General features: G+C 57.3%; 1 protein-coding gene across 2 annotated transcripts in view; it reads left to right on the top strand.

The window, feature by feature from the left end:
* Positions 1–24,280, top strand: part of SLC22A23 (solute carrier family 22 member 23) — a 122,858-nt gene that overhangs the window by 94,148 nt on the left and 4,430 nt on the right. The window contains exons 5-10 of one of the 2 annotated variants that reach the window (XM_040249352.1): positions 12,752–12,879; positions 17,769–17,871; positions 17,997–18,229; positions 19,793–19,825; positions 19,945–19,968; positions 20,916–21,039. In XM_040249352.1, coding sequence (XP_040105286.1) covers positions 12,752–12,879; positions 17,769–17,871; positions 17,997–18,229; positions 19,793–19,825; positions 19,945–19,968; positions 20,916–21,039 — 645 coding nt within the window. The remainder of the gene's footprint in view (positions 1–12,751; positions 12,880–17,768; positions 17,872–17,996; positions 18,230–19,792; positions 19,826–19,944; positions 19,969–20,915; positions 21,040–24,280) is intronic. The other variant, XM_040249353.1, reaches the window with a different exon arrangement.

Genomic DNA, 24,280 nt, shown 5'->3' with positions numbered 1-24,280 from the left:
GGTGCACTGGTCGTGAGTCCCCGCCCCGCCCGCCCCGTGTGCACTGGTCGTGAGTACCCACCGCGCCCGCCCCAGCCCAGACGGCCCCCAGGTTCAGTTCAGTTCAGTCCCTCAGTCATGTCCGACTCTTTGCGACCCCATGAATTGCAGCACGCCAGGCCTCCTTGTCCATCACCAACTCCCCGAGTTCACTCAGACTCACGTCCATCGAGTCCGTGATGGCACCCAGCCATCTCATCCTCTGTCGTCCCCTTCTCCTCCTGCCCCCAGTACCTCCCAGCATCAAAGTCTTTTCCAAAGTCTTTTCCAGGTTTAGCCTGTGGCTTCTAATGAGGGAGTTTCTCTCTCTTTTTTAAAAAACTTTCTCTTCTAAATGTTTCATCTTGGAAAGTAGACGGAGGAGCAGGACGAGCCCCGGGCGCCCCCTCTGGCCCCATCATCTGGCCGGGCTCCCCCGATGCTCGCTCGGTGTTCTGACATGGCTTTCCCAAATGGGCTTCCGAAGGGCAGGGTCCCATGTTGGGAGGAGGAAACCTGTTTGACGATGTTCAGGAGAGATTTGGGAGAAGGCAATGGCACCCCACTCCAGTACTCTTGCCTGGAAAATCCCATGGGCGGAGGACCCTGGTAGGCTGCAGTCCATGGGGTCGCTAAGAGTCGGACAGGACTGAGCAACTTCACTTTCACTTTTTACTTTCATGCATTGGAGAAGGAAATGGCAACCCACTCCAGTGTTCTTGCCTGGAGAGTCCCAGGGAGGCTGGTGGGCTGCTGTCTCTGGGGTCACACAGAGTTGGACACGCCTGAAGCGACTTAGCAGCAGCAGCAGCAGCAGGAGAGGTTTGGCAGAGCCCCTCCCTGTCTCCTCTGGGTGAGGGTTGGGCAGACTCCGGCCCGCTGTCCGTGTCTATAAAGTTTTATTGGAACACGGCCGTGTTCACGTGTTTCCACCTCTGTCATCCATGACCACTCTCACGCCACGCTGTCAGAGTTGAGCAGGTTCGACCAAGACGATGTGGCAAAGTCAGGAACATTTATCTCTGGTCTCTTGCAGGGCTTTGACCAGCCCTTGTCCTGGACGAGCCCACTAGGGCTTTTAGAACCGTGTGTAACTTTTAGTGTTTGGCTTGCTGACTTTAGGGGAAAAAAGCAACTAAACACACTGGCCTGGGGGTATGACCTGGTCAACTAGAGGCTTTTACACTCCTCAGGGGATTAATGTTTAGCCAAAGTTGAAAAACCACCGCCCTTCGATAGAGGTTTTTACGCAGAAAGTGAGTGTTGTACTCGTTCTGGAAAAGCCTCTTTTCTCTCTTTCCTTCCCTCCCATCCCACTTATGTGCCAAATTCCACCCCAACCCCAGCCCTGAGTATGAGACACCAGAGAGATTTTTACCAGCTCCGCTGTGTTCCTGTTATTTAGTTACTAATGAAAACCAGTTTCTGGCCAGAAGTCAATTGTGTCTTTGCTTTAAGTGTTCACTGTGCCCGAGACAGGTATTAATTGGGCTTCCTTTTCCAAGCCGCCAGAGAGGGGAAGAAAGCGGCAAACTTTCAACTTACTAGGCTGGCCCATCTCACTTGGCAATAGAGCCCCCAGCAGAGCAATCACGTGGCCTGGACTCAGGTGGCTTTCCTCAAGAGCTGGGTGTCCGCTCAGGGTGTTCGCAGAGTCGGGCACCAGTGGGGAGGAGGCCAGATGAGGTAAAGGCCACCCGCCAGGAGGCTGCCCTCAGGCCAAGGCCAGCCTCCCCCGCCAGCCCAGGGCTGGACGGCTCTGCTCCTGCAGGAGCCCACGTGTCTCAGGACGTCTTGCTCTTTCCAGCAGGGCTGTAAGAGGCGAAGAAAGAAACCGTTCCCCAAGGCAGGATGGAGTGGGAAGCCCTTCCTTTTATCACCTAAAGAGGCCTTTCCTGGTCAGTCTCTTGCTGTACCCAGGGCTTGGCTTCACTTGGCTTGGAATTTCAGGACATTTCCTTACTTAACACTTGCTCGCATCGCTTTTGTGCCAACACAAATGGCAAGCCCTGTACAAACAGTAGATGGGTCAGGCTGGGCATTTCATGGCCCCATTGTACAGAAGGCAAAACTGAGGACACCCACTGGCCCTCGAGCCAAGGGCTGTGCTATCTACTGCCCTCAGCCTCGGTGCCTCATCCCTGACCTCCCCACCACTGAGAGGAGCCTGCCGCCCCAGCACATCCACCCAGCAGTCAGTAACACCCACGCCCCCACCCCGTTGGAGGCTTCCCGGCCTCCACAGCTCCCAGGGGCAGCGGTGCTACCTGCCACCCCTGGGGGCTGGAGGCCTGGGCATCCACGCGGCCTCTCGGAGACTAGATGCCTGTGAGGACAGGCAGCGGCGTCTCCATCACCGCCAGGCTCCGAGGCTCTGCCCAGGCTCTGCTCCCACCTGTCACAGGTAGGATGGGGAGAAGTGGCCTGGAGGGGTTTCCTGGAGCGGGTCTGGGGGCCCGACTCCCGTGCCAAGTACTAGAGGGTTTTATTTTCAATTTTAAAAATACATCAAGATTTAATGACAGGCAAGGTTAAAAGAAAACAGTTAATTTATGTGAATACATTATAAAACCTTAAAATGTTCTTTGAAACACAGCAATGTAAAAACAAAACTTGATGGTGGAAAGGGCACCCGGGGTGCTTTGATAAGTGAGGAGTGTGTGCAGACAGACAGATGGGTGGCGTCCAGACGCACGGACACAGTGTGGTTCCTGCCCGGGCTCCCCGGCTTTGAGGTGGACCCGCTTCACCCCGGTCAGCTGCTGTCGTCGACGTCAGGACCCCCGAGGCAGCCGGCTTGAGCAGCGCTGGCAGATCGCAGCTGCTGCTTCCGCTGTTGTCAGACCCCCTTCCAGGGGTGCAGGCCTGCATGCATGGGGGGCCAGTCGAGGGAACTGCACTCTACCTCTGCCCACAGCCCTCCGCAGCTCCGGGGGCATCACTGGCTTTTAAAGGCCACTTAAGTGCCCCCTCTTTTGTCCCCTGATGACCACCCGTCCACCCCTCTGCTGCAGGAGGAGCTCCCTCACTCCTGAAGCATGATCTGGCCTCTGGGGAGGGCAGGAGCGGCAGCCAGCCAGCACGCCCGGCTGTTGGTGACCAAAATATTAGAAGTCACTCTTTAAGAACCAGTATTTGTATGCGGTCTGGGTGCCTGGCAGCGTGCCTGGTGCTATGGAGCAGCTCTGAGGAGCAAGTGCGTGGACCAGAGTCCATCCTAAAGGAAATCAACTGAATATTCATTGGAAGGACGGATGCTGAAGCTGAAGCTCCAAAACCCTGGCCCCATGGTGAGAAGAGCCGACTCACTGGAAAAGACCCCAGTGCCGGGACAGACTGAAGGCAGGAGGAGAAGGGGACGACAGAGGGTGAGATGGTTGGATGGCATCACCGACTCGATGGACATGGGTTGGAGTGAGCTCCGGGAGATGGTGAAGGACAGGGAGGCCTGACATGCTGTAGTCTGTGGGGTCGCAGAATCGGACACGACTGAGCAACCGGACAGCAGCCGAAGCAGGGCACGGGACGCGGAGTCCCCGGGACGCAGGGCGAGTGCGGCGCGCGCAGGAGGAGGAGGAGAGGCGCAGATGAAGGCCTCCTGGTCCAGACGAGGCTGGGGCTTCCAGACACACACTAGGTAAGAGGCTGCATCAGCTGGTTATGGACACAGTGCTGACCTCCAGGGCAGGAGAGAGGGTGCCGGGGCCCGCACCTAGGACAGCATTCAAGCAGGAGTGACACAGAGGCCACCACGGGCATCTGAGCCAGAAAGGGGCCCAGGGCTCTGGGTGAGCCTCCGCACGGGGCTGAGGTCTCAGGCCCTGTCTGCACTTAGAACTGAGGCCCCAGGAGAAAGCTGGCCCTCAGAGCGTCAGTGATGACAGGACCGGAAGGTCTCCGCGCCGGCAGAGCCTCAGCTCCACACCTGGCTGACTGCCCCGGGCCCTGGGCAGGGAGGGCTCACCCTTGAGACGCTGGCACCTGGAAGTTTGCACTGCAGGGGCCGGAGTGTTCCTCCAAATTCCTATTGCTGTCCACGGCTGAAAGCTGATGGAGAACCTAGCGATGCTCACTGGACTCTCGGGGTCAGAAATGAAAGTTCAGTGGGGAATCGCTGGATCTGAGACCCACGTGGAAGGAGATTCTCACCAAGGGGACCCATCACCAAGGCCAAACAGTAATACACCAGGGAGTCTGTGTCTCGGGAAGTCTCTGAAACAGAGCACTCTGACCGAGAAGTGAATTCACATCCTGTGCTAACCGGTCGCCCTTCCCTGCACTGAACGCGATTCCAGGCACGAGGGCCTCTGAGTCCAGCCTGTGCTCACGCTCTTTGGGGGGTGAGGAGGGCCACAGCTCGAACAGCAGTAAACGAGCCAAAGGCACGGTTTCCAATAAGCAGCACGCGGAGAGGTGGGACAGAGCCACGGGAGGACGGAGCTCAGGGTTAGCCTCTCTGAGGAAACGGCTCTGCTGAGATTAAGTGATCAAAAGAGGTCGGACCAGGCTCTGGGCGGAGACGTGTTCCCGGCAGATGCAGAGAGCTGGGCGGAAGCTGGCTCCATGCAGCTGGCAGGGCTGCAGCCTCTGGGTGTGTGGGTTGCCTGAGAGGGTCTGGGGGCTGAGCATGCTCCCTGGGGCGGCTGTATTCAGGGGTCCAGGCGTGCACTCACTGAGGGAGAGTGCGGGGTGCACCACCAGGAAGGTGTGCACAGAAGACGTGGCCTTGGCTGGCCCTGGGGGTCTCCCTGCGGAGAGTGATCCGAGGCCGAGGAGGTGCTGGCGAAGGCTGGCTGCGCGGCACCTGCCCGCAGGGCTGGGGGAGACCCGGGAGGAAGGGTTCCCAGAGACGGTAGAGATGCTCCGTCACGCTCCTGGAACGCCGCTGCTCACTGCTGTTCCCTGAAGAGCACCTCTGCAGAAGCCAAGCCCCCAGGATGGTTTGTGAGCAGGAGCGTGGGCACGTCTGCCTGCCTGGGACCTGGTGTGCGCTGGGGGCGCTGTGTGTGCAGTCCCTGTGGGTCATCTCAGACGGGAGAAGTTGCAGGCATTCCTGGAACCGGTAGAAGACACAGAAACCTCAGTGCCAAAGCCAGGGATGTTTTCTGCACTGTGAGAACGTATCCCTGTGCACAGGCATGTCTGGGAGTCTCCAGCTGTGGCCCGTGGTGGCATCTGCTGGGAGGGCGAGGTCCCACCTTGCCCACCTGCCCTGGCACCCATGTGTCCCTCCCCCCAAAGGGAACCTGGGCGTGGTCTCCCAGCCAAGTCCCTGCATCGAACAGGGTCTCCCCGAGACTCGCCTGACGGACACGTGGCGTGAGCTGCTGTGAGAAAGTTCAAGACGTGTGAAGGTACGGGATTATCAGTTGAGCACTGCCGGCACTCAGCGAGACCTGGGACGCGTCCAGGAGAGCAGGAGGGAGTCAACCCCGCGGGAACAGAGGCCTGAGAGGAGGCTCTCGCGGACCTGGGAACAGTGGAGAGCAAGCAGTCTGTCCATCCCTCAGAGGGAAGATGAACCTTGACACCGCGGCCATTGGAGCGGGCTGGCCTGGGGACTCGCTGGTGGAGGAGAAGCACTTAAAACCCTCGGGCACATGGTGTGTGCTGCAAGCAATCTTAATTTTTAAAAATGTCAAGAAACAAGCCTTTGTAAAACATTCGAAGGGCCTCATGTTAGATAACATTCTGAAAAAAATGATTAACAATTCCAGTTGATAAACGCTCCTAAATATTACTTGGCTCTTTTAAATACCATCAGAGCTACTCTGGCCAGAATAATACTGATTTTTAACTTTTCTTGAGGGTCTGCTTGGAGTCAGATGCTGCCCAGCATTTTCTCTCACCAGGGGAGAAAAACACCTTCCTGCATCAAGAGGAAATTTATTTCAACGTGTGTGTTGGTCTCTCGGCCGTGTCCGACTCCACGACCCCACGGACTGTAGCCCGCCAGGCTCCTCTATCCATGGGATTGTCCAGGCAAGAATACTGGAGTGGATTGCCATTCTCTTTTCCAGAGGATCTTCCCAACCCAGGGATGGAACCCTGGTCTCCTGCACTGCAGGCAGATTCTTTACAACAGGGGGTCAAAATAACACAGTGCAGACATAAAACAAGGGCCTCAGGACGCCCTGCACACCAGGAAGGAAACCCGACTCAGTTACACCGTTACCAGAGGTTAAGCCGCATGGGCAACGTTTTCCTCCCAGAAAAGTGGAAGAAGTGAGTCATGAAAGACACGTCGCCTCTGGGAGCTCGACTGACTCTGCAGTGACTGTACAGTTATCAGATAGTTAATTTAAGGAGAGTTTCAGGAAACTTGCAACAAAAACAACAAAGAATGTTTTAGTCAAATCCTATTTGTGTGGTCAGTTGCTCAGTCACGTCCAGCTCTTTCGACACCGTGGACTGTAGCCCCCCAGGCTCCTCCTCCATGGGGTTCCCAGGCAAGAGCACTGGTGTGGGTTGCCGTCTCCTTCTCCAGGAGATCATCCTGGCCCAGGGATGGAACCCACCGCATCTCTTGCATCACTGGCAGGTGGACTCTTTACCACCTGGAAAGCCCATCAGATCCTATGTATGTACGTGAAAGTCACTCAGCCGTGTCCGACTCTTTGCGACACAGTCCATGGAATTCCCCAGGTCAGAATACCGCAGTGGGCAGCCCTTCCTCTCTCCAGTGAATCTTCCCAACCCAGGGATCAAACCTAGGTCTCCCACATTGCAAGCAGATTCTTTACCGTCTGAGCCACCAGGGAAGCCCCATGAAATCCTGGTTGTCTATAAATTATCTGGATGAGAAAGATTAGGTAATACTGACAAAGGCAAACACAGACACAAAAGCGGTAGCCGGATGTCAGTCGTAAGCACCTGATGAACAAATCAGAATGCTCTCTAAATTGGGGTTTGGGGGATTTGCTGATGGGTGGAATTTTCAGGAGCCCTCAGGCTAGAGCCAGCCCCATTTTTGCCTTCTGAGTAGGCAGAGATTATGTAAAATAATAGGAACCCCTGCAGTCAACTGAAATGTTTCCAAGTAGATGTGGAGAGAAGCTGCCAGTCCAAACCGAGTCACCACCGCAGGGTCTGGCCTCGTTTCCAAAGGCCAGCGGTGCTGACCCGGGAGCCACACCATGGCCCAGTGCCTGGCCTGTACTCCAGTATTCCACCACGGGGAAGCCAGGGGTCGCTTCAGACCAGCTTGGGAATCTCGGAGCCTGGGGACCGGCTGAGCTCAGGCAGCGTCCGTGCGTTGCGTGCGTGCGTGTGTGCGTGCGTTGCGTGCGTGCGTGCGTGTGTGCGTTGTGCGGGTACGTGTGTGTTGTGTTGGGTGTCGGGTGTGCGTGTGTGTTGGAGGAGTGGCAGGGTGGAGCTGTTGGCGACCAGCAGAAATTAGGGAAGTGGCCTTCTGGTGACAGGTGTGCAGGGAGAGTGGCTAAGTGCCTGCCGGGCTGGCAGCTGGCAAGAGTCCCTGGGCAGATCGAGTGGCCGGGTCCCAGCCTCCTTCGGTTGCTGAAGGCCCTCCGGCAAAGCCCACAACAGCCCCACATGAGGGTGGGTCCTGGCAGGAGACGGGAGGCCTCCGCGGTCCTGTGACTGACTCTTCCTTTGGGGTTGGCCGAGGTGTGCCACCACAGGCTGCCTCCCAGAGCTGGGTCTGCAGTCACGGCGAGCCATCGGGGTTCCGTTTGTGGCCTCGATGATCATCCCGAGGGGTTTGAGACTCTGCAGCCACAGGCTGCGGGACGAGGGGCCGCTCCCCGTGGGGTCCCTGAGGCTCCCTGTAACAGGCGGCTTGTTCAGAGGAACCGATGGAATTCCAGTTAGAAAAAGAAGCACACAGAGGCTCTGCTCTTTCTGCCCACTTACCTCCTCAGGGCGTTTCTCAGCACCACATTTTATTTTTATCGTTGGTAAAAATGCCAAATTAATTCCCCTGCAGTATTATGTTTGAGTGCCCACGTGTCTATCACTCTCTGCGGCCTGATCACCTTTCGTGTGAATCAATTAGTAAAAGGAGCCGAAAGAAGGGAGTCCAAGGAAGTGGAGGAAATGGGCCAGATGAATTCAAGTAGCCCGTGTCTTGAGCGGGAACGGAGGAACGTTTTAATTGTATCCCAGCTATTCTGCGCTGTGGTCCATTCAGAGCTGCCAAACCTTTAAAAGGCCAGCTGCGAAGGCGTCTTAGGGACTGACTCCACCCGTCCTGGCAGAGCCTAAAGCAGCGTTGGAGTATCTGTTCCGTGCACTGGATGAGCAGCACCATTTTTAACTTCCAGAAAGAGGCAACAGTCGCCACAAGCCCCCTTGAAATGAATTAGAATGTTGGGGCCGGGGGAGCCTTGGTGTCACGACACACCCCCACCCCATTCCACAGATGGGGAAACAGAGGCCTGGGGGTGAGGTGACTTGCCCAAGGTCACAAAACTGGTCTATGAGCCTGGGCCTACTGATAAATCTCCCCCACAGTTTTGCCGTAGTGGAAGAATTCTGGAGCTTACGTGTACATCATGTTGAAAACCAATAAAGGTGCTGCGTTCCAAATTTATGTAACCTATCAGCTCGTGGGATGCAATTTAATTATGAAAGAATTCCTTATTCCACAGAAATTTACAGGAAGGGTTCATTTGCCTTAGGAAGACTCTGGGATTTAACCATCCTGAGAGCCAGATTTTCTTTAATTTTGTACTTGTCCCTTCTCCCTAATTTACTAAATTTAGCTCAAATCATGAACTTAAGTTTTATTTTTTAAAGAGTTAATTCATATCCATTTGCTCTACCCTGAACTGAGCCTCCTTACCTAATTTTTTCAATACCAAACAGAACGAAAGTTAAAAAAAAATTCAGGTGAAAGCTTACCTACTGGAGCCAAGTGTATATTTTTATAAGAGCTTTGACTCAAAGACTTAGAATATCCTTCCAACTGGTGTTTCATTCAATTCTAGTCTTTGACTTTTTTTTTTTTTTTTTTGAGAGCCTTTTCAGAATGTCATATGTGTGATGCTTGGTAATACTCCAGAGCTAGAATCACCTCTTTAAATCAGAGCACCCTTAGAACAACCATCTACGACCCTTTTCTCAGCCACGTTCAGGGAAACTTCATCCTCAAAGCCTTTCACGGCTCTGCTCCTCCATCCTCACCTGTGCTTCCTTCTAACCTGTTTGATCGAAGGCCCTCCCCGTAAGGCGTCACTGGTTTACATGTTTTCCCCCGGGATTGATCGTGTTCAGCTCACGTTTATCCCGTGAGTGTGGTGATGTACCTCAGCAGCGTGTCACCAGCAGGCACGTCACCCACACTGAGTGCCTCGGAATCACAGACAGAACAACTCGAGGACAGAATTAATTTTGCAGAGCGTCAGCAGTCAGCCTTACTTGCATACTTTTTTTGTGCGCAAATATTCCAGTTCAGTGATTTGAAGAGGGACAAGCTTTAGATGTAGACCCTTGCCAGGACCAGGTGTTACATGGATGGGCAGGAAGGCAACCCGTGTGGTGTCCAGTGGGATAGAAGCAGTACTTGGTTTTATTGTTAAACGTTACGAAGACGTCAACGCCACAGTATTATGAAAGGATCACAGTATTAAGTTTCAGTTTCTGAGGGATGTTCCGGGTGATGGGGATGCAGAACAGACCATGAGTCGGACTTACCTCAGTCCTGTCTGACTCATCCTCGACCCCGTGGAGTGGAGCCACCAAGCTCCTCTGCCCGTGGGACCCTCCAGGCAGGAATACCGGAGCGGTTGCCGTTTCAGTGTCCGTCCCACGCATGAGTCCCGCAGCAGACGTGGGCTCCAGCCGCCCACCAGGCTCTTTCCTTTTTGTTGAAAATGATGGATATTCCTGAGGCTCAGCTACATTCCTGCCAGACTCTGGGCCACTGGCCGGCTTTTTAATTTCCATGGTGTTATTACGTTATGTACTTGTTGGGAGACATTTCATTAAGGTCCCATATGTGGCCGCACCGCACATCACCCAGGCTGTAGCAGCCGTTCTGGGCTTTCTCACAGGCAGACAGCTCAGCGAGTCCTTTCTGACCGCAGCAGATTGAAACACCGGGGCTGGGGGCTGCCGCAGTATCTGGAGGGCCTGAGGGAGTGTCTCTGGACCAGCGTCTGCCTTGCATCCCCCGTCATCGGAGCACGTCCCCGCACTCGGACTGGGCGTCTTTGCTGTGACCCCGAGGTCCTGGACGCGGTCCTGGGTCGGGGTGCCTGGGCTCTGATCCAGCTCTGCCTTTAATGCCGCGGAAGCTGGACAATACCACTGAACTTTGTTCACCTGAGTCTTCCCGTCTGTGCAGTAGGGAGAATGTTACTTCCACATAATGAGCTTGAAAGGCTTAAACTCATGGGAAACGTGTGGCAGGATGCCTAGTGAGTGTAGACCCAGGTGTGGGGAGGTGGTTTGCAGTGCTATCTGCCACTGGAGATGGGTCGTGTGGCTAACAGTCTGCCTGTCACCTGTGCCCAGGTCTCCTGGGAGAGCAGTTTCTTTACTTGGGTTCATTCTGGTCTGAGGACCGCTGCTCCCCCATAACCTCAGGGGCCCCCCTCCCTGGGCTCTGCCTCTCCTCTCCATCTCTCCTCCTAGATCCAGGGTTCTGGTTGTGCCAGCTTGCAGGAACACAGACTGTGTTTTCTCAAAATGATTTTTAAAAATTGAAAATCAATGAAACAAGATTGCAACTCTACCACTACCCTCCTCTCAAACCCTGTGTGTTTGTAAATGTATATATATATATATATGTAATGTATATACATATGTTTATGTATACATATATATGCAACATTTACATTTGTAAAATATATACAAGGTTTGTCATAGGTAAGGAAAAATCCTGAGAGAATCACGAAATATTTAGAATCAAATCTCAGCAAGAACTCATCAAAAATTGTAAAGTGTAGCTAAAATGGTAGGTGGAATTTTGAATTCCAAAATGCACATATTAGAAAAGAGGAATTAAAGTTAATGATCTGTGTGTCTCTCTCAAGAAATGAGAATGAGACACTAAACTCAAATAAATCAGAAAGACGGATGGGAGAGGGCACTGAGCGCCATAAGGGTGAGCGTTTGTGTTAGGTTATTACATTACAGAGAAAAGCTCTGGTAAAATATGGCAAGATGTTAATGTCTATATAATATGATTCTGAGTGTTTCTCTTTGTTTGACATACATTATTCAAAGTTAATTTGTAAAAAGTAGAGGCCAGTAAAACATTAACTTTTATTTTTTTTAAAAAAAAGATCTGTACCTCCAGTTTGAAACCTGTGTTATCATCTTTCTGAGGGGCTCCCAGGGGAAAAGACATGGGGCTCCCTGAGCCCAGCTTCCGGCTTGAACCATGCCTTCCTGGGGAGGGCCCTCCTGCAGCTCCGTGGGAGGGGGGCCTCTGACTCTTGGTGACGACCCAGGTCTCTGAGCTCAGATTAACATTCAGAGATCAGCCCAGTGTACCCAATGTACCGCTGACGTCAGCTCTTTCTGCAGAATACATTGTGAACATTTAGAAATTTGATTTTTGTTCAAACAGTCAAGGGGGTGACAGCTGTTACATCATGAGTGATGTGACTTTGAAATAAAAATTCGACACTGACAGCTTTTCCAGCTTCTGGCTTACTCTTAATTGGAGGCTCCCCAGAGCTGGCAGGGCAGGTGCCGGGCAGCAGCAAGATAACTGCTTATCAGCATCGGTCACGCTTCCCGGACACCCTGCAAGCAACAGGGGACTCGGTGACACCGGGGTGCGGGACGCAGGGGCTGTGCTGTCGTCCCCGTCTCCCACCCGGGGCACCGCCAGCCTCAGAGGCAAGTCCTGGGGGACACAGCCCGCCCCTGGGCACATGGCAGTGTGTGGTTTATGGGGAGACCTCGCGGCCCGCAGCAAAGTCTAAAATACTGACTGGGCTCTTACAGAATAAGCAAGCTGACCCTGCTCCAAACAGGCACACTGTTCTCTTCGGCCGACTTGCAAATATCGTTATAAATGTAAAATTACAAAATGCATTGATAATAAGACACGACTTCGGGTGTTTGTTTTTTTTTTTTCTCCCACTGGGAATCCTCATCAGATTTCATCCTAAACACAAACCAGCAAGGAGTCTGTTGCCAATAACCCTTGAAAACCATCCTCTCAGGGAGCAGTCACAGGTATTAGCAACAAGATGAAAATAGTTCTGCAGGTGAGGCCCAGGAAAGTGCCTGTCAGGTTGCTAGAATGGGGGCATTTTTTTAAACTTAAAATCATTCTATGAACATTTGTATTTTGAAACAGATCTGTCCATGGGATTTCCCAGGCAAGAACGCCGGAGTGGGTGGCCATTTCCTCCTCCAGGGGATCTTCCCGACCAGGGATGGAACCCAAGCTCCTGCATTCTTTACTGTCTGAGCCATCAGGGAAGCCCCTCTTTTGAGACAAACTGTCACAAAAGCAGTGAGTTGCTGGAACGGGCTTTAGACACGCAGGGTTGTGCTCAACAGTCTACATGGGTTTCTTGACACAGCTGGGAGGATGCTGCTCCTTTCTGCTGTGTTTTTTAAACCTGGAACATCCAAGGCCACAGTCTTCTCTCGGCCGGTGGTACTACATGAATCCCGAGCCCCCACCGGCCTCCACAGTCACGGACAGACACCCAGACAGACCTGCCTGGACGCTCCCAGCCCCTGACAGAGCGTCTTCTCGCCCTACGCGATGCAAAGACCCCCTCACCCGCGCCCCGTCTCTCTGCAGGATCTTCCCCGAGTCCCTGAGGTGGCTCATGGCCACCCACCAGTTTGAGTCGGCAAAGAAGCTGATCCTGCACTTCACGCAGAAGAACCGCATGAATCCCGAGAGTGACATCAAAGGCGTCATGCCTGGTGAGCACGTCTTCCCTTCAACCCCAGGGCCCCATCAGGTGTGGGGGACCCGCCAGCCACCCCTCCAGGACAGGGAGGCACCCCACAACACGCCCCTGGTGCCTGTGAGGGCCCCGCTCTGCCAGGCAGTGGCCCCATCCAGGGGTCTTGCTTCCTGAGATGGTCGGTCCCCAGCTCGACTAGGAACGTGATCAGGTCCAAGTTCAAAGAGAGGCGTGACCTCACGCGCCCCTGCTCCTCGGGGGAAGCTCCAGGGCTTAGCTGGCTCCTGGCACTCAGCCTTCAGGGTGTGGTGCCAGCAGTCACAGCCAGGGACGCTGGCCTGGGGGTGGTCCTGGCCCTCCCACCATCTCTCCCAAGCAGGACCTTCAGACAGATACCTCGTTGTATCAGTATCAGTCAGGACCCATCGACTGGGCATCGGAGGAATTAGGAAAGTTCAGATCTGTAGAATTCCTGTTTATCAGGAACATCAGCACAAGCTGGACCAGACCCATGGCGTCACCAGGAGGTGTTAGAGCCCAGACTCCTGGGCCCCTCGCGGCACCCGGAGCTCTGATCCAGTAGATCTTGGAACGAACCCCGAACACTGTGGGTTCAGTAAGCGCCGGAAGTGACTGGCGCGTGCTAAGCCTTTCACAGCAGCTCTGTGCGGGGCGCTGTAACTGTCCCCGTTCGCAGGTGAGGGGACCGAGGCACAGGGAGGACGAGCATCTCGCCAGGGGTCACCCAGCTAGTGAGCAGTAGCGCTGGGACGCGGGCCCTGTAAGCCCAGCGGCAGCGGCTTCGGTGCTGCTGCAGGAGAGGGGGGCGGGGCGCAGGCCCGGCTGGGCGGCGGGAGAGCCGGGTGGACCGCGCGCCTCTCGGGCCGCGCCTGCTCCTTGCGGATGGTCCGGCCCTGGTCCCCAGTCTCGCCCAAGCCCGTGCGTTCACGTCAGCGCTCTTAAGTCAAAGTGCCTTGTTTCTGGCATTTCCCCACTTATGTCGCCTCCTCTGCTGCTTCCGGGTTAGAACCCGTCTGGGAGGAACTTGTCTGCATCCTCGTTGCACGGATTCATTTCCCTCCTGTTTTTGGAAGGCGGTGCTCAGCCTTCCTCCCGCTTCCCTGCCGGGGAGTTGGGTGGTGCTGGGTTCAGCCCCGGGGCGCCAGGGCACGTGGCTATCCCCGCCCCTGGGTCTCACTCCGCGGCAGCACCCGGGCAAAGCTGGGGGACGGCGGGTGTCCGAGCTCCAGACCCAGCCCCCCCGGCACTGCCTGCGTGGACGCTCCTCCCCAGCACCTAATCAGGCCCCTCCCGGCTCTCTCCCACCCTGACTCCACCCCCGCCAGGCGGGGCTGAGCCGCGCTTTGTGCCTTTGACCCACCTCAGAACCTGTTCTGTCGGTCAGATCATCCCCCTCTACCTCTGGAAAAGGGGCCCCAAGATGCTGGGGCTGGGGCAGAGCTCCCCACTCGCGGCATTCCCTCCTGAGCCAGTCAGGGCGGCCCGCTGTCCCCCTGCAGCAGGCCCTCTCTGGGCAGCCTGCCGCCGAGGGAAGTGCCTGGACCAGGTCGGACAGGTGAGGCTCTGAGGTTCAAGGGTCCCCGCATCAGGCCGAGAGGGCTTTGTCTGAGCCCTGCTCGGTAACGGAGCGTAGACCCGGCCCCATGTGCCTCGCTCTGCCTTGTCGTCTGTCTTGGACCCCAGGTGAGGAGCAGGTCCCCGTGTCAGGCCCCCTCCCTGCCCCCAGCACTCCGCCTCTGACCCTGTGCATAAGCTTCCTGCTCCTGCGGGGTCCTCAGGCCGCTGGAGCCTCACAGGCAGAGAGGACACCTCAGGGGTCAGCCTCAGGGGTCAGCGGGGGTACCCCAGGCCCAGGAAGGAGTCCCTGTGCTGGGTGGGGTGAAGCCGTACGGTCTGGGTTGGCAGAGCCCGGGGCCAGGGAGGCCGCTGCACCCTGGGGGCCAGGCAGCCCCACGGTGTCTTCTGTCTGGTCATTAACCTGTCCCTTCACCAGACGGGAAGCCGAGGCACAGAGCAGGAAGCCTCAGCCCGAGGGTGAGAGCTGGGGTTCCGTCAGGCCCCTCACCCCCCAGGTGAGGACAGCTGTCACCTGCCCGGCCAGGGCTAGCTCCCCAGTGGCCCATCGCAGAGAGCAGGGCAGAGGCGGGTGCGGGCAGAGCAGGGGAGGCCTGGAGCCCCAGAGGCTCGACTTAGCTTTTGTCTTGGAATCTTGATTCTGGCTCCAAGAGGTTGGAAGAGGCGCAGGGAGAGGGGAGGCGTCTCCCCGTCGACTCGCCGGTGCTCAGAGTCTGCTCTTGGTGCCCCTTGTCACTCCTCCTGTTCCCCCACGTGAGGACCTCAGGGAGTCCCGAGAGTTCTGGAGAGACCGAATGGCCTCCAGTGTCCATCCTGAGGGCCTCACCAGAGCAGACCTGGGAAGTTCTGCGTTGCTGTGAGAGGACAGGGAGGCGCAAGATGCCAGCAGCCCTGATGGGTCAGTGTGTTTCCACCCAGAATAATGCAGCTACCTCTGCAGACCACAGTCAACTTGGGCTCCAGAGTTTAATGCTTAGGGAAAAAAAAAAACTCGGGTCGTAATTACAATTGCTACAGCTTCTTAATAACCTCTATTTCATATACTAGAAAGCATCAGGAATTCAGTTTGGGCTACAGTACAAAAGTACAAAAAAAATTTTAATCTATACAGCTGTGCTCGGAGAAGGCAATGGCACCCCACTCCAGTCCTCCTGCCTGGAAAATCCCATGGACGGAGGAGCCTGGTGGGCTGCAGTCCATGGGATCGCTAAGAGTCAGACACGACTGACCGACTTCACTTTCACTTTTCAATTTCGTGCATTGGAGAAGGAAATGGCAACCCACTCCCGTGTTCTTGCCTGGAGAATCCCAGGAACGGAGGAGTCTGGTGGGCTGCCGTCTGTGGGGTCGCACAGAGTCGGACATGACTGAAGTGACTTAGCAGCATACAGCTGTGCTAGTGGACGTTTAGTTTTTCTTGGAAGATTTCCACGGTGAGCAAATGTGGCCGTGATGGCGGGTGCACGAGCAGTTTTACACTAGTGAGGATACTCGTATCGTTGGATCAGTGTTACGTGTTAGGAGCACATCTCCATGATCTCTAAAAGTCTTCTAGTGTTCTGACCATGGGGAAAGTGTGTCTGTAACCCTAACGAGCCTGTTTCTGCAGAGGAGACGATAAAGGTCAGGAGGACCTCAGGAGCGTCTGTGGCCGGACAGCTGGACGGCCCACTGTTCTGGCTGGGGCACAGGCCTCCAGTCTGGGCCTGAACAGTGAGAAGGAAGGAGGTTCTGGAGACAGGGGGGCTGGTATCCCTCGGATGTAGGAGAGGTCCCCCTTCTCCCTTCCGGGCCCCAGTTGGTGATGCTGATCTGGACTTTTTTCTTTTCTGGCTGCACGGGGTCTCCCATGCAGTGCAGGGGTTTCAGCAGCTGTGGGACACTGGCTTCACTGCCCTGTAGCCTGTGGGCTCTTGGTTCCCCAACCAGGGATCGAATCCACGTCCCCTGCATTGGAAGGCAGATTCCTAATCACTGGGCCACCAGGGAAGTCCCCAAACATTTTTAAAAGAGAAAATCTCCTAAGCCCTTGTGGTTAAGCAGCCTGTTTTTCCCCCCAGCGGTCACTAGTGAGTTGGTGACCCTCTCCCGTGGGATGGCAGGGAGGAGGCAGGGCGTCCCAGGGTCGTACAGGAGGGGAACACACCCCCAAGACCCCATCTCGTGAGAAGGCTGCCACTCCCAGGCCCCTCCAGAGGCGACCCCGCTTCCCCCAGGCCTTCGCACCCCACAGCGGGCTTTATTTTTAGTACAGTTGTTTAGGATTCATCCCAGGTTTATGCTAAAGTTGCAGAGACAGAATGCTGAAACCTCCCCATCGGTCTCCCTGTTGTAACGCTCACGTCCCCTGACCGTGTCACTGCTGGGAAACCGCATGGCTGTGCTGTGGGCAGCCCAGCTGCAGCCTGGACCCAACATCCCCACCGGGGCTGCCCAGGACCCACCAGGGCTGCCTGCCCCTCAGGTCCCCCAGCCGCCTCTGGTCCGTGCACTCTCAGTCTCCACTCGCTGCCCCAGCTCCAGCAGTCCTGCTTGCTTAATTTAAGTCTCCTTTCCCTTTTCTGGCCCCTGGAAAGGGTGTCGTTGTGGGTGTTCAGTCACTCAGTCGTGTCCAACTCTGAGACCCCATGGACTGCAGCACGCCAGGCCTCCCTCTCCATCACTATCTCCCTGAGCTTGCTCAAACTCATGTCCATTGAGTTGGTGATGCCATCCAACCGTCTCATCCTCTGTCGTCCCCTTCTCCTCCTGCCTTCCATCTTTCCCAGCACCAGGGTCTTTTCCAGTGAGTCAGCTATTCATGTTAGGTGGCCAAAGTATTGGAGTTTTAGCTTCAGCATCAGTCCTTCCAATGAACATTCAGGACTGATCTCCTTCAGGATGGACTGGTTGGATCTCCTTGTCCATTTGGTCACTTTCTTTCTAAGATGCAGCCACTGTACCTGCCCAGCTTGTTGTGCCCACAGGGGTGGTCTGGGGACCAGGGCAGTGCATGCATCTCCAATCAGACTTCGCAAGGAGGAGAACCCCTGCCTGAGCCTAAGCAGGGCCTCAGGGCCCTCAGCAGCCCCTGCAGACAGAGCCCACTTGGGTGGCTGCTTCGTGCATCCTGCCAGCTCTGGAAAAGGCCTGCTTCCCTGCAGCCCCGTGGCAGCTGCACCTGCAAAGTCAGCGTTCTTCCCCGAGAGCCAGGCCCTCCCCGCCTTAGCGGAAACCACTCTCCTCTCGATGCCTCAGTTCGCCCCCGCCGTCGGTGGGGGCCCCTGCCCACCGGCCTGGCCAGTGTGGCTCACGGGCCTTTCCCCGCAGAGCTGGAGAAGGAGCTCTCCCGGAGGCCCAGGAAGGTCTGCATCGTGAAGGTGGTGGGGACCCGGAACCTGTGGAAGAACATCGTGGTGCTGTGTGTGAACTCGTGAGTGCCAGCCCGGTGGGCGGGGCCGGGCGGGGGCAGGGGCGGGGGGGGGGGGTAGCCGGGGAGCCTGGCTGAGCTTCCGCATCGGCGTCTGGACCACCTGGCCCACGCGCCTGTGCCCGCAGGCTGACCGGCTTCGGGATCCACCACTGCTTCGCCCGCAGCATGATGGGCCACGAGGTGAAGGTGCCGCTGCTCGAGGACTTCTACGCCGACTACTACGCGGCGGCCGGCATCGCCCTGGCGTCCTGCCTGGCCATGTGCCTGGCGGTGCGCGTCCTGGGCCGCCGGGGCGGCCTGCTGCTCTTCATGATCCTCACCGCCCTGGCCTCGCTCCTGCAGCTCGGGCTGCTCAACCGTGAGTGGGCCGGGCCGGGGGCGGCGGGGGTGCCCAGGGGCCCCGCTGTCCTCCCAGAACCCCTGCACTGAGCGGCTGTGGGATGAGCTTCCCTTAGAACGCTCGGCCACTGCCCCCAGGGTGTGGCGTCTCTCCTCCCGCCCTGACCCCGAGCCTCGCGGGGTCTCCCCTCCTCCCGCCCTGACCCCGAGCCTCCCGGGCACCCCAGGCCTCTGCAGTCCTGGTGGATATGACCCCCTGGTGGCCACACTGCCCCTTTGTGACCCATCATCACCTGAGAAGGAACAAAGGACTTTTCTCTCCTGTGAAATCAAGGGAAAGATAAATCTTGCGGATGCCTTTGCCCTGGGATACTGCTTTTCAGTTTATGTTCCCAAGTTTATTAGCTGCTCTTGGGGCCAGAGAACTTCTCAGTAAATGTTTAAAATAATGTAAAGAAAAGCTAGACCATCTGTGTAGCCCATTCGGCTCTAAGAGTCAAGCTCAGTGCAGCTCCCAGTGAACTGAAACCGCTCCTACGCGGGGACGAGGCCCAGGGTGTCTGACCACCCGGAGCCAGGCAGGAGCCGGGCACCCGAGCCCCCTCCACCCAGGACGGTCCCCCTGACGGACTCGGGCGCCACAGCGACCAGATGCCTCTGATGGCCGCCCCTCCCTCCTGAGGTATCGGAGTTGGGCCAGAGCCACCAAGAAAGCCAGTGCCTGCTAGCGCCCCAGGTCTGTGTGACGTCCAGGCGGGAGCACGTGTCCAGGAGGGAGCACGTCTCCAGGAGAGAAGGAAGAGAAGGAAAAGACTGAGGACTTCCTCAGCCCTGTTGTGCAAACTGGACTCTAGAAGAGCCAGTGTTGGACTCTGGAGCAGTTCTGGACTCAGTCCAGCGCAGTGTCGGACTCAGTTTTCCGACTTGGGCAAGTCTGCATGCGTTCAGCACCTTGCTGGGAGACTGGTCTTATTTTCAGCTGTGGCCACATGGGGTCCGTCCTCTGCTGGGGCCTCCCGAGTTGCCCTTGGGGGAGCCTTCCTCGGCACCCCTGGGTTGGGTGGATGTGCAGGCAAGCGGCAGCCCAGGCTCACAGCTGCCCCCTCGGTCCCTGAGCCGGGGCGCCTAGGGGACCAGGCTTCGAGGGCACAGTGATTCCGTCTGGTCTAACCTGAGCTTCGTACTGCAGCACAGACCACAGGGACCTGAGCGGCTTTGGACACAGCGAGAGTCACCCTTAGGTTTGAGGGGGGGAGGGGTGCTGCGCCTGGACCCCTCCTCTCAGAGCCGCACCCCTCTCAGGCCCCTCAGGGCCAGAGGGGCCCCCGACCTCCCTGCTGAACAGGAGGGGCTCTGTTTGGTGGAACGCCCACCCGGAGGCCCTGGGCCCTGGCCCACGTCCGCACCATGTCCCTCCCGCTCTCTGGCCGCGTCAACCGTGCTGCCCACGTGGGCCTGGCAGGCAGGCAGAGAGGCCGCCCCGCTGCACCTGGACACACGAGGTCGTAACGGCCGCCCTGACCTGCTCTTTCTCCCCTCTCTGCCCGCCTTCATCCGCCTCCACTGCGGTTCCGCGGCCCAGTGATCGGGAAATACAGCCAGCACCCAGACTCAGGTGAGCCCCGGGCTCACGCGGGGACACTGTCTTTTTATTGCACCGGAAGGGCGTTTTCAGAGCGACTCACGGACCTGTGGTTTCCCTTTCCTCTCTCTCCCCACCCCTTTCACCCCAAGAGTTGCAGCTGAAGTTGGCCGTAGGTTGGACACCACACGCATCCACTTGTCCTCTGTCCCTCCTGCCTCTAGAAAGCCTGGCTGCCCCCTCCCGTTTGCACCCGGCTTGCACGCTGCCCTCGCCGCTTCCCCTGGCAGTAGCTGGCCGCGTGGCCCAGCCCAGCCATGCCTGCTGGGATGCAGAGCCTCAGGGACGCGGCCCCGGAGCGCTGGAGGCCTGGCTGGCTGCCACCAAGGGAAACTGCCCACCCCGCATGTGACCCCCGTGAGCCCGCCGCCCTGGCCGCGGGGACTGCCGGGCCGCTGTCCCTGCACGCGACACGGCCGCGCGCACGCACGAGCCACGGCCGCGCACACGCCCGCACGAGCTTGGCCTACCGAGCCGAGCCCCCGGGGCTCCCGACCATCCTCGCGGGGACCGGGCTGCACCCCACGTCCGACCCCAGCAGCTTGCCTGCCGCCCCCCGCCTGATGCCGCCTGGGTGTGAGGTCAGACCCCGAGCCACGGTCAAGATGCCTGACTCGGTCCGGCAGGTTCCCTCCAGACGCCTGGTTCCTCTCTCAGGGTTATCTGAGTTTCTGTTCCCGGGCTCCTGTCCCTCGTCTTGGTCATGCCTGAGGCCAGGCTGGCCACACTCTCCATAGCCGAGACCACTCTCTGGGGCTGACCCTGAAGACGTGACAGGAGCGTGCAGCCCCTGGCCAGGGAGCCCCCCAGCCTCCGACCGTGCCGGTCGCTCCCATGCTCAGCTTCCAGCAGAGTCAGCCTGGGCCCCACTCTCCAGAACCCCGGGGCCTCGGGGAACCTGCCAGCAGGGCTCTGACCTCCCACGCCTGGACTCGCCGCTCGTCTCCCGGGTCTGCACCTCACCCCGGGCAGAGGGGAGGAGGGGAGACAGCCATCAGGCCCCCTTCCCCCCTGCCCCCTCCCCCGCCCCCTCCAGCGCCTCACCGCCCCGGTTCTCCCCCAGGAATGAGCGACAGCGTCAAGGACAAGTTCTCCATTGCCTTCTCCATCGTGGGCATGTTCGCCTCCCACGCGGTGGGGAGCCTCAGCGTGTTCTTCTGTGCAGAGATCACCCCCACGGTTATCAGGTGCGTGTGGGCTGCCCATGGGGCAGTCACGGGGGTCTTCCAAGCACACTGGGGTTGCGGTGGGCGCTGCCTGCCAAAGCTGGTGAACGACCCACCAGCTCTAGCCCGGGTCTCTGGACAAGGTGCGGCCTGCACTGGGCGTCCACTTGGGATGGACTGCTGTTCTACCCTGACCCCCAGGGATCCCCGAATCAGGGGAGAACTGAAGCCTGGTCCGTCCAGGCAGCTGGAGGGATGGGGAGCGGGGATTTGGAGGTACAAGCCATACAAAAGGACCTGGTAAAGGAGGGGTGTCGGGGTCCCTGGATATATGCCTGTGCTTCAAGCCTCACCAAGTGCTGCCCACTCTCCTACGATTCAGGGAAAAGCCGGTCTCAGAAAGGAGAGTAGAAAGGGCCTTGGTTTTCTGCTGGCTGAGAAGCCGGTGTCTCCAGTCCAAAGAAAGGCCTCATAGAGAGAAAGCCCAGCCGGTTATGTCACTGATTTGTCTGACAAATACTTGTTGGGAACCACCCCACCCCCGTGTGCCTGCCCGGCAGAGGCCGCGTGCAAAGACTGAGTGGCGGGCTGTTTTCTGAAAAGGCAGGGGGACCTGCCCTTTCCTTGGGGGGCGGGGGGCGCGTGCACAGGCTTCGGTGCTGAGGTTATAGTGACACGGAAGGGTGTCCTGCTCTCAAGGGTGTCACTTGGGTTCAGTGAAGTGGCGACTTTTGGTCGAGCTCCTGAACTTGGTGTGTGAATGTCATTAACCTTCTGAGCACTTTGTTAAATGTAATTACGAGTGTGACAGTTATTCGGCCATGAGATAGAGCCCAGGCTGCCAGCACACGACACCCTGCCAGCCTCCTTTTCCCATGTGGGAGACACGTGAGGCCAATCCCGTTCAAGGCAGGGTGCCCAGGACAGACTGTCTTGCCCCTGGGCTCTGGGCGGAGGCAGGCAGGTCCGCGGACATCTCTGCGGACATCACTCTGATTCCTCCTTCTGGGTTCTCACATGCGCGCCAAGCCTGAAGGCTGCCCCATCCTGGAATACGATGCCAGGAGCTTATTTCAGGCGGGACTCTGCAGAGCGCCCAGGCAGACAGCAGCCCTCTGTGTCTCTCTGTGGGTTAAACGTCCCCCCTTCACGAAGGCGCCCAGCAGAGGGGCTCCTGCAGAGGCAGAAGCGTGCGGTCAGACCTGTGTGGTTGTCCCTCCGGGGTGGGCCACCCTCCACCCTGGCGGTCGGCAGACCGCACTCATAATGGTTGGGTTCTGCTGAACAAGCTGAACTGAAGGAATCAGAGTCATCCTTTTCCTTGGAGGCAGACCTGGCAAGATTATTGGGGATGGAAATTCAGCGAATGTTCTCGGGGTCAGCTTACCCCGACAGACAGCTTACCCATGGGTGATGTGTTTGTAGTTGCAGAGGAAGGAGGTGAGGTCGGGGGTCTTCTGGTGAGGACACTCCCCGCCCGACACCTCGTGCCCCGGCCTTTCCGAGCGTGTCCCCCCGGGGGCCAGTCCCAGAGCCGCTGGGAGGAAATGGGCTTCCTGCCCCCCCATCTCGCAGGTGAACCCCGGAGCAGCTGGGAGGGGCCGCTCGGGCCTGCAAGCTTCGTGTTTGCTGGTATAGAACTAGCCTTTTGTTCACCACTGTTACAAACACACCCTCTGAACAAGCACAGCAGCGAAGGTCAAGGCCTGACTATCGAGTGGCAAACAGAAGGCTCCGGGGTGCCACCTGTCACGTCCTCGGGTGACAGGTGTGCTCGAGGGCCTCCAGGTGCAGCAGGGGCTTCTCGGGCGCCGCAGGCCCCCGCCCCTTGGGCTTCGGCAGGACTGGGGGATCTGGCTGGTGAAGAGGTGGCGGTGGCTTTGGTGTGACAGGTCCCGTGTCACCTGCAAGCTGCGGGCAGGCACCCTCAAACTGGACAGGGAGGAGGCAGGCGCTGGGGGCGGGGACAAGCCGCTTTAGCTCCCAACATTTCCTGGCTGCCTGCGCACCAGGGCCTGGCTGGGGGGCTTTTCTTTATGGACAGTCCACACACAGTGTGAGTTTCAGGCGTACCACACAGTGACGCAGTGAAGGTCACCATATCTATTAATTCAGAAGTAAATTATAAAGTGCTGGCTCTGTTCCACGTGCTGTACAATACCTCCCGGTGGCTTCTTTTACTCCGGCTGGCTTGTGCCTCTTACCCCCAACCCTGTCATGCCCCTCCGCGCTCTCCCCCCACCAGGAACCACTAACTAGTCTTCTCCGTATCTGTGAGTCTGTCTCCTTTCTGTTATGTTCCCTAGCTCGTTGTTATTTTTTAGATTCCACCTAGAAGTGATGCCGTACAGCATTTGTCTTTCTCTGACTTATTTCCCTTAGCAGAACACTCTCCAAGTCTGTCCACATTGCAAATGGCAGCCTTGTTCTTTTTCATGGCTGACATTCCATCGCATGTATATATGCTGCGTCTTCTTGATCTGTCTGTGGACACTTGGGCGCTTCCATGTTTTGGCCGCTGTAAATAATGCCTCTCCGAACACTGAGGAGCATGTCTGGTCTTGGTGCTTTTGGTTTTCCTTGGGCCCAGAAGTGGAATCTGGACCACGTGGCAGTTCCAGGGTTCGTCTGCTGAGAACCCTCCTCCCTCGTGGTCTCCGGGGTGGCTGCAGCACTTGGCGATCCCACCAGCAGCGCACAAAGGTTCTCTTCTCCACGGCCTCCACGATGGCGGGGGGGGAGTTGTGCTCTTTTCGATGGTGGCCGTCTTGACGGGTGTGAAGCAGCGCCTCGCTGTGGTTCTGACCTGCTTTCCCTGACGGCCGGCGATGTGGAGCGTCTTTCCCTGTGCCCGTCGCCATCTGCCCGTCTTCTTTGGAAACACGTGTGTTCAGTTCTGCGACGTTTCGGTCGGGGTCTTGTGTTTTTGGTGTTCAGCTGTATCAGCTGTTTGTATATTTTGGATGTTAACTCCTTATCGGTCGTACCACTTGCAAATACTATCTCCCATTCAGTGAGTTGGCGTTTCACTTTGTTGACGGTTTCCGTTACTGTGCAAAACCTTTAACTTCAGGCAGTTTAATTAGGTCCTGTTTATTTTTGCTTGTGTTTCCTTCACCTGAGGAGATGAGCAGCGTCACCTGCCGATACCTCCTCACAGGCTCTGGGGGCACCGGGGCCTGGCTGCCCCCTGCCTCCGTCTGAGCTCACCCCACCCTCCTCCTCGCAGACCGGCTCCCCCCCGGCCACCGCCCCTGCCGGA

This window comes from Oryx dammah, unplaced genomic scaffold, assembly GCF_014754425.2.
Source record: "Oryx dammah isolate SB20612 unplaced genomic scaffold, SCBI_Odam_1.1 HiC_scaffold_11, whole genome shotgun sequence".
Lineage (NCBI taxonomy): Eukaryota > Metazoa > Chordata > Mammalia > Artiodactyla > Bovidae > Oryx > Oryx dammah.
This window is presented reverse-complemented; position numbering and strand designations above follow the sequence as displayed.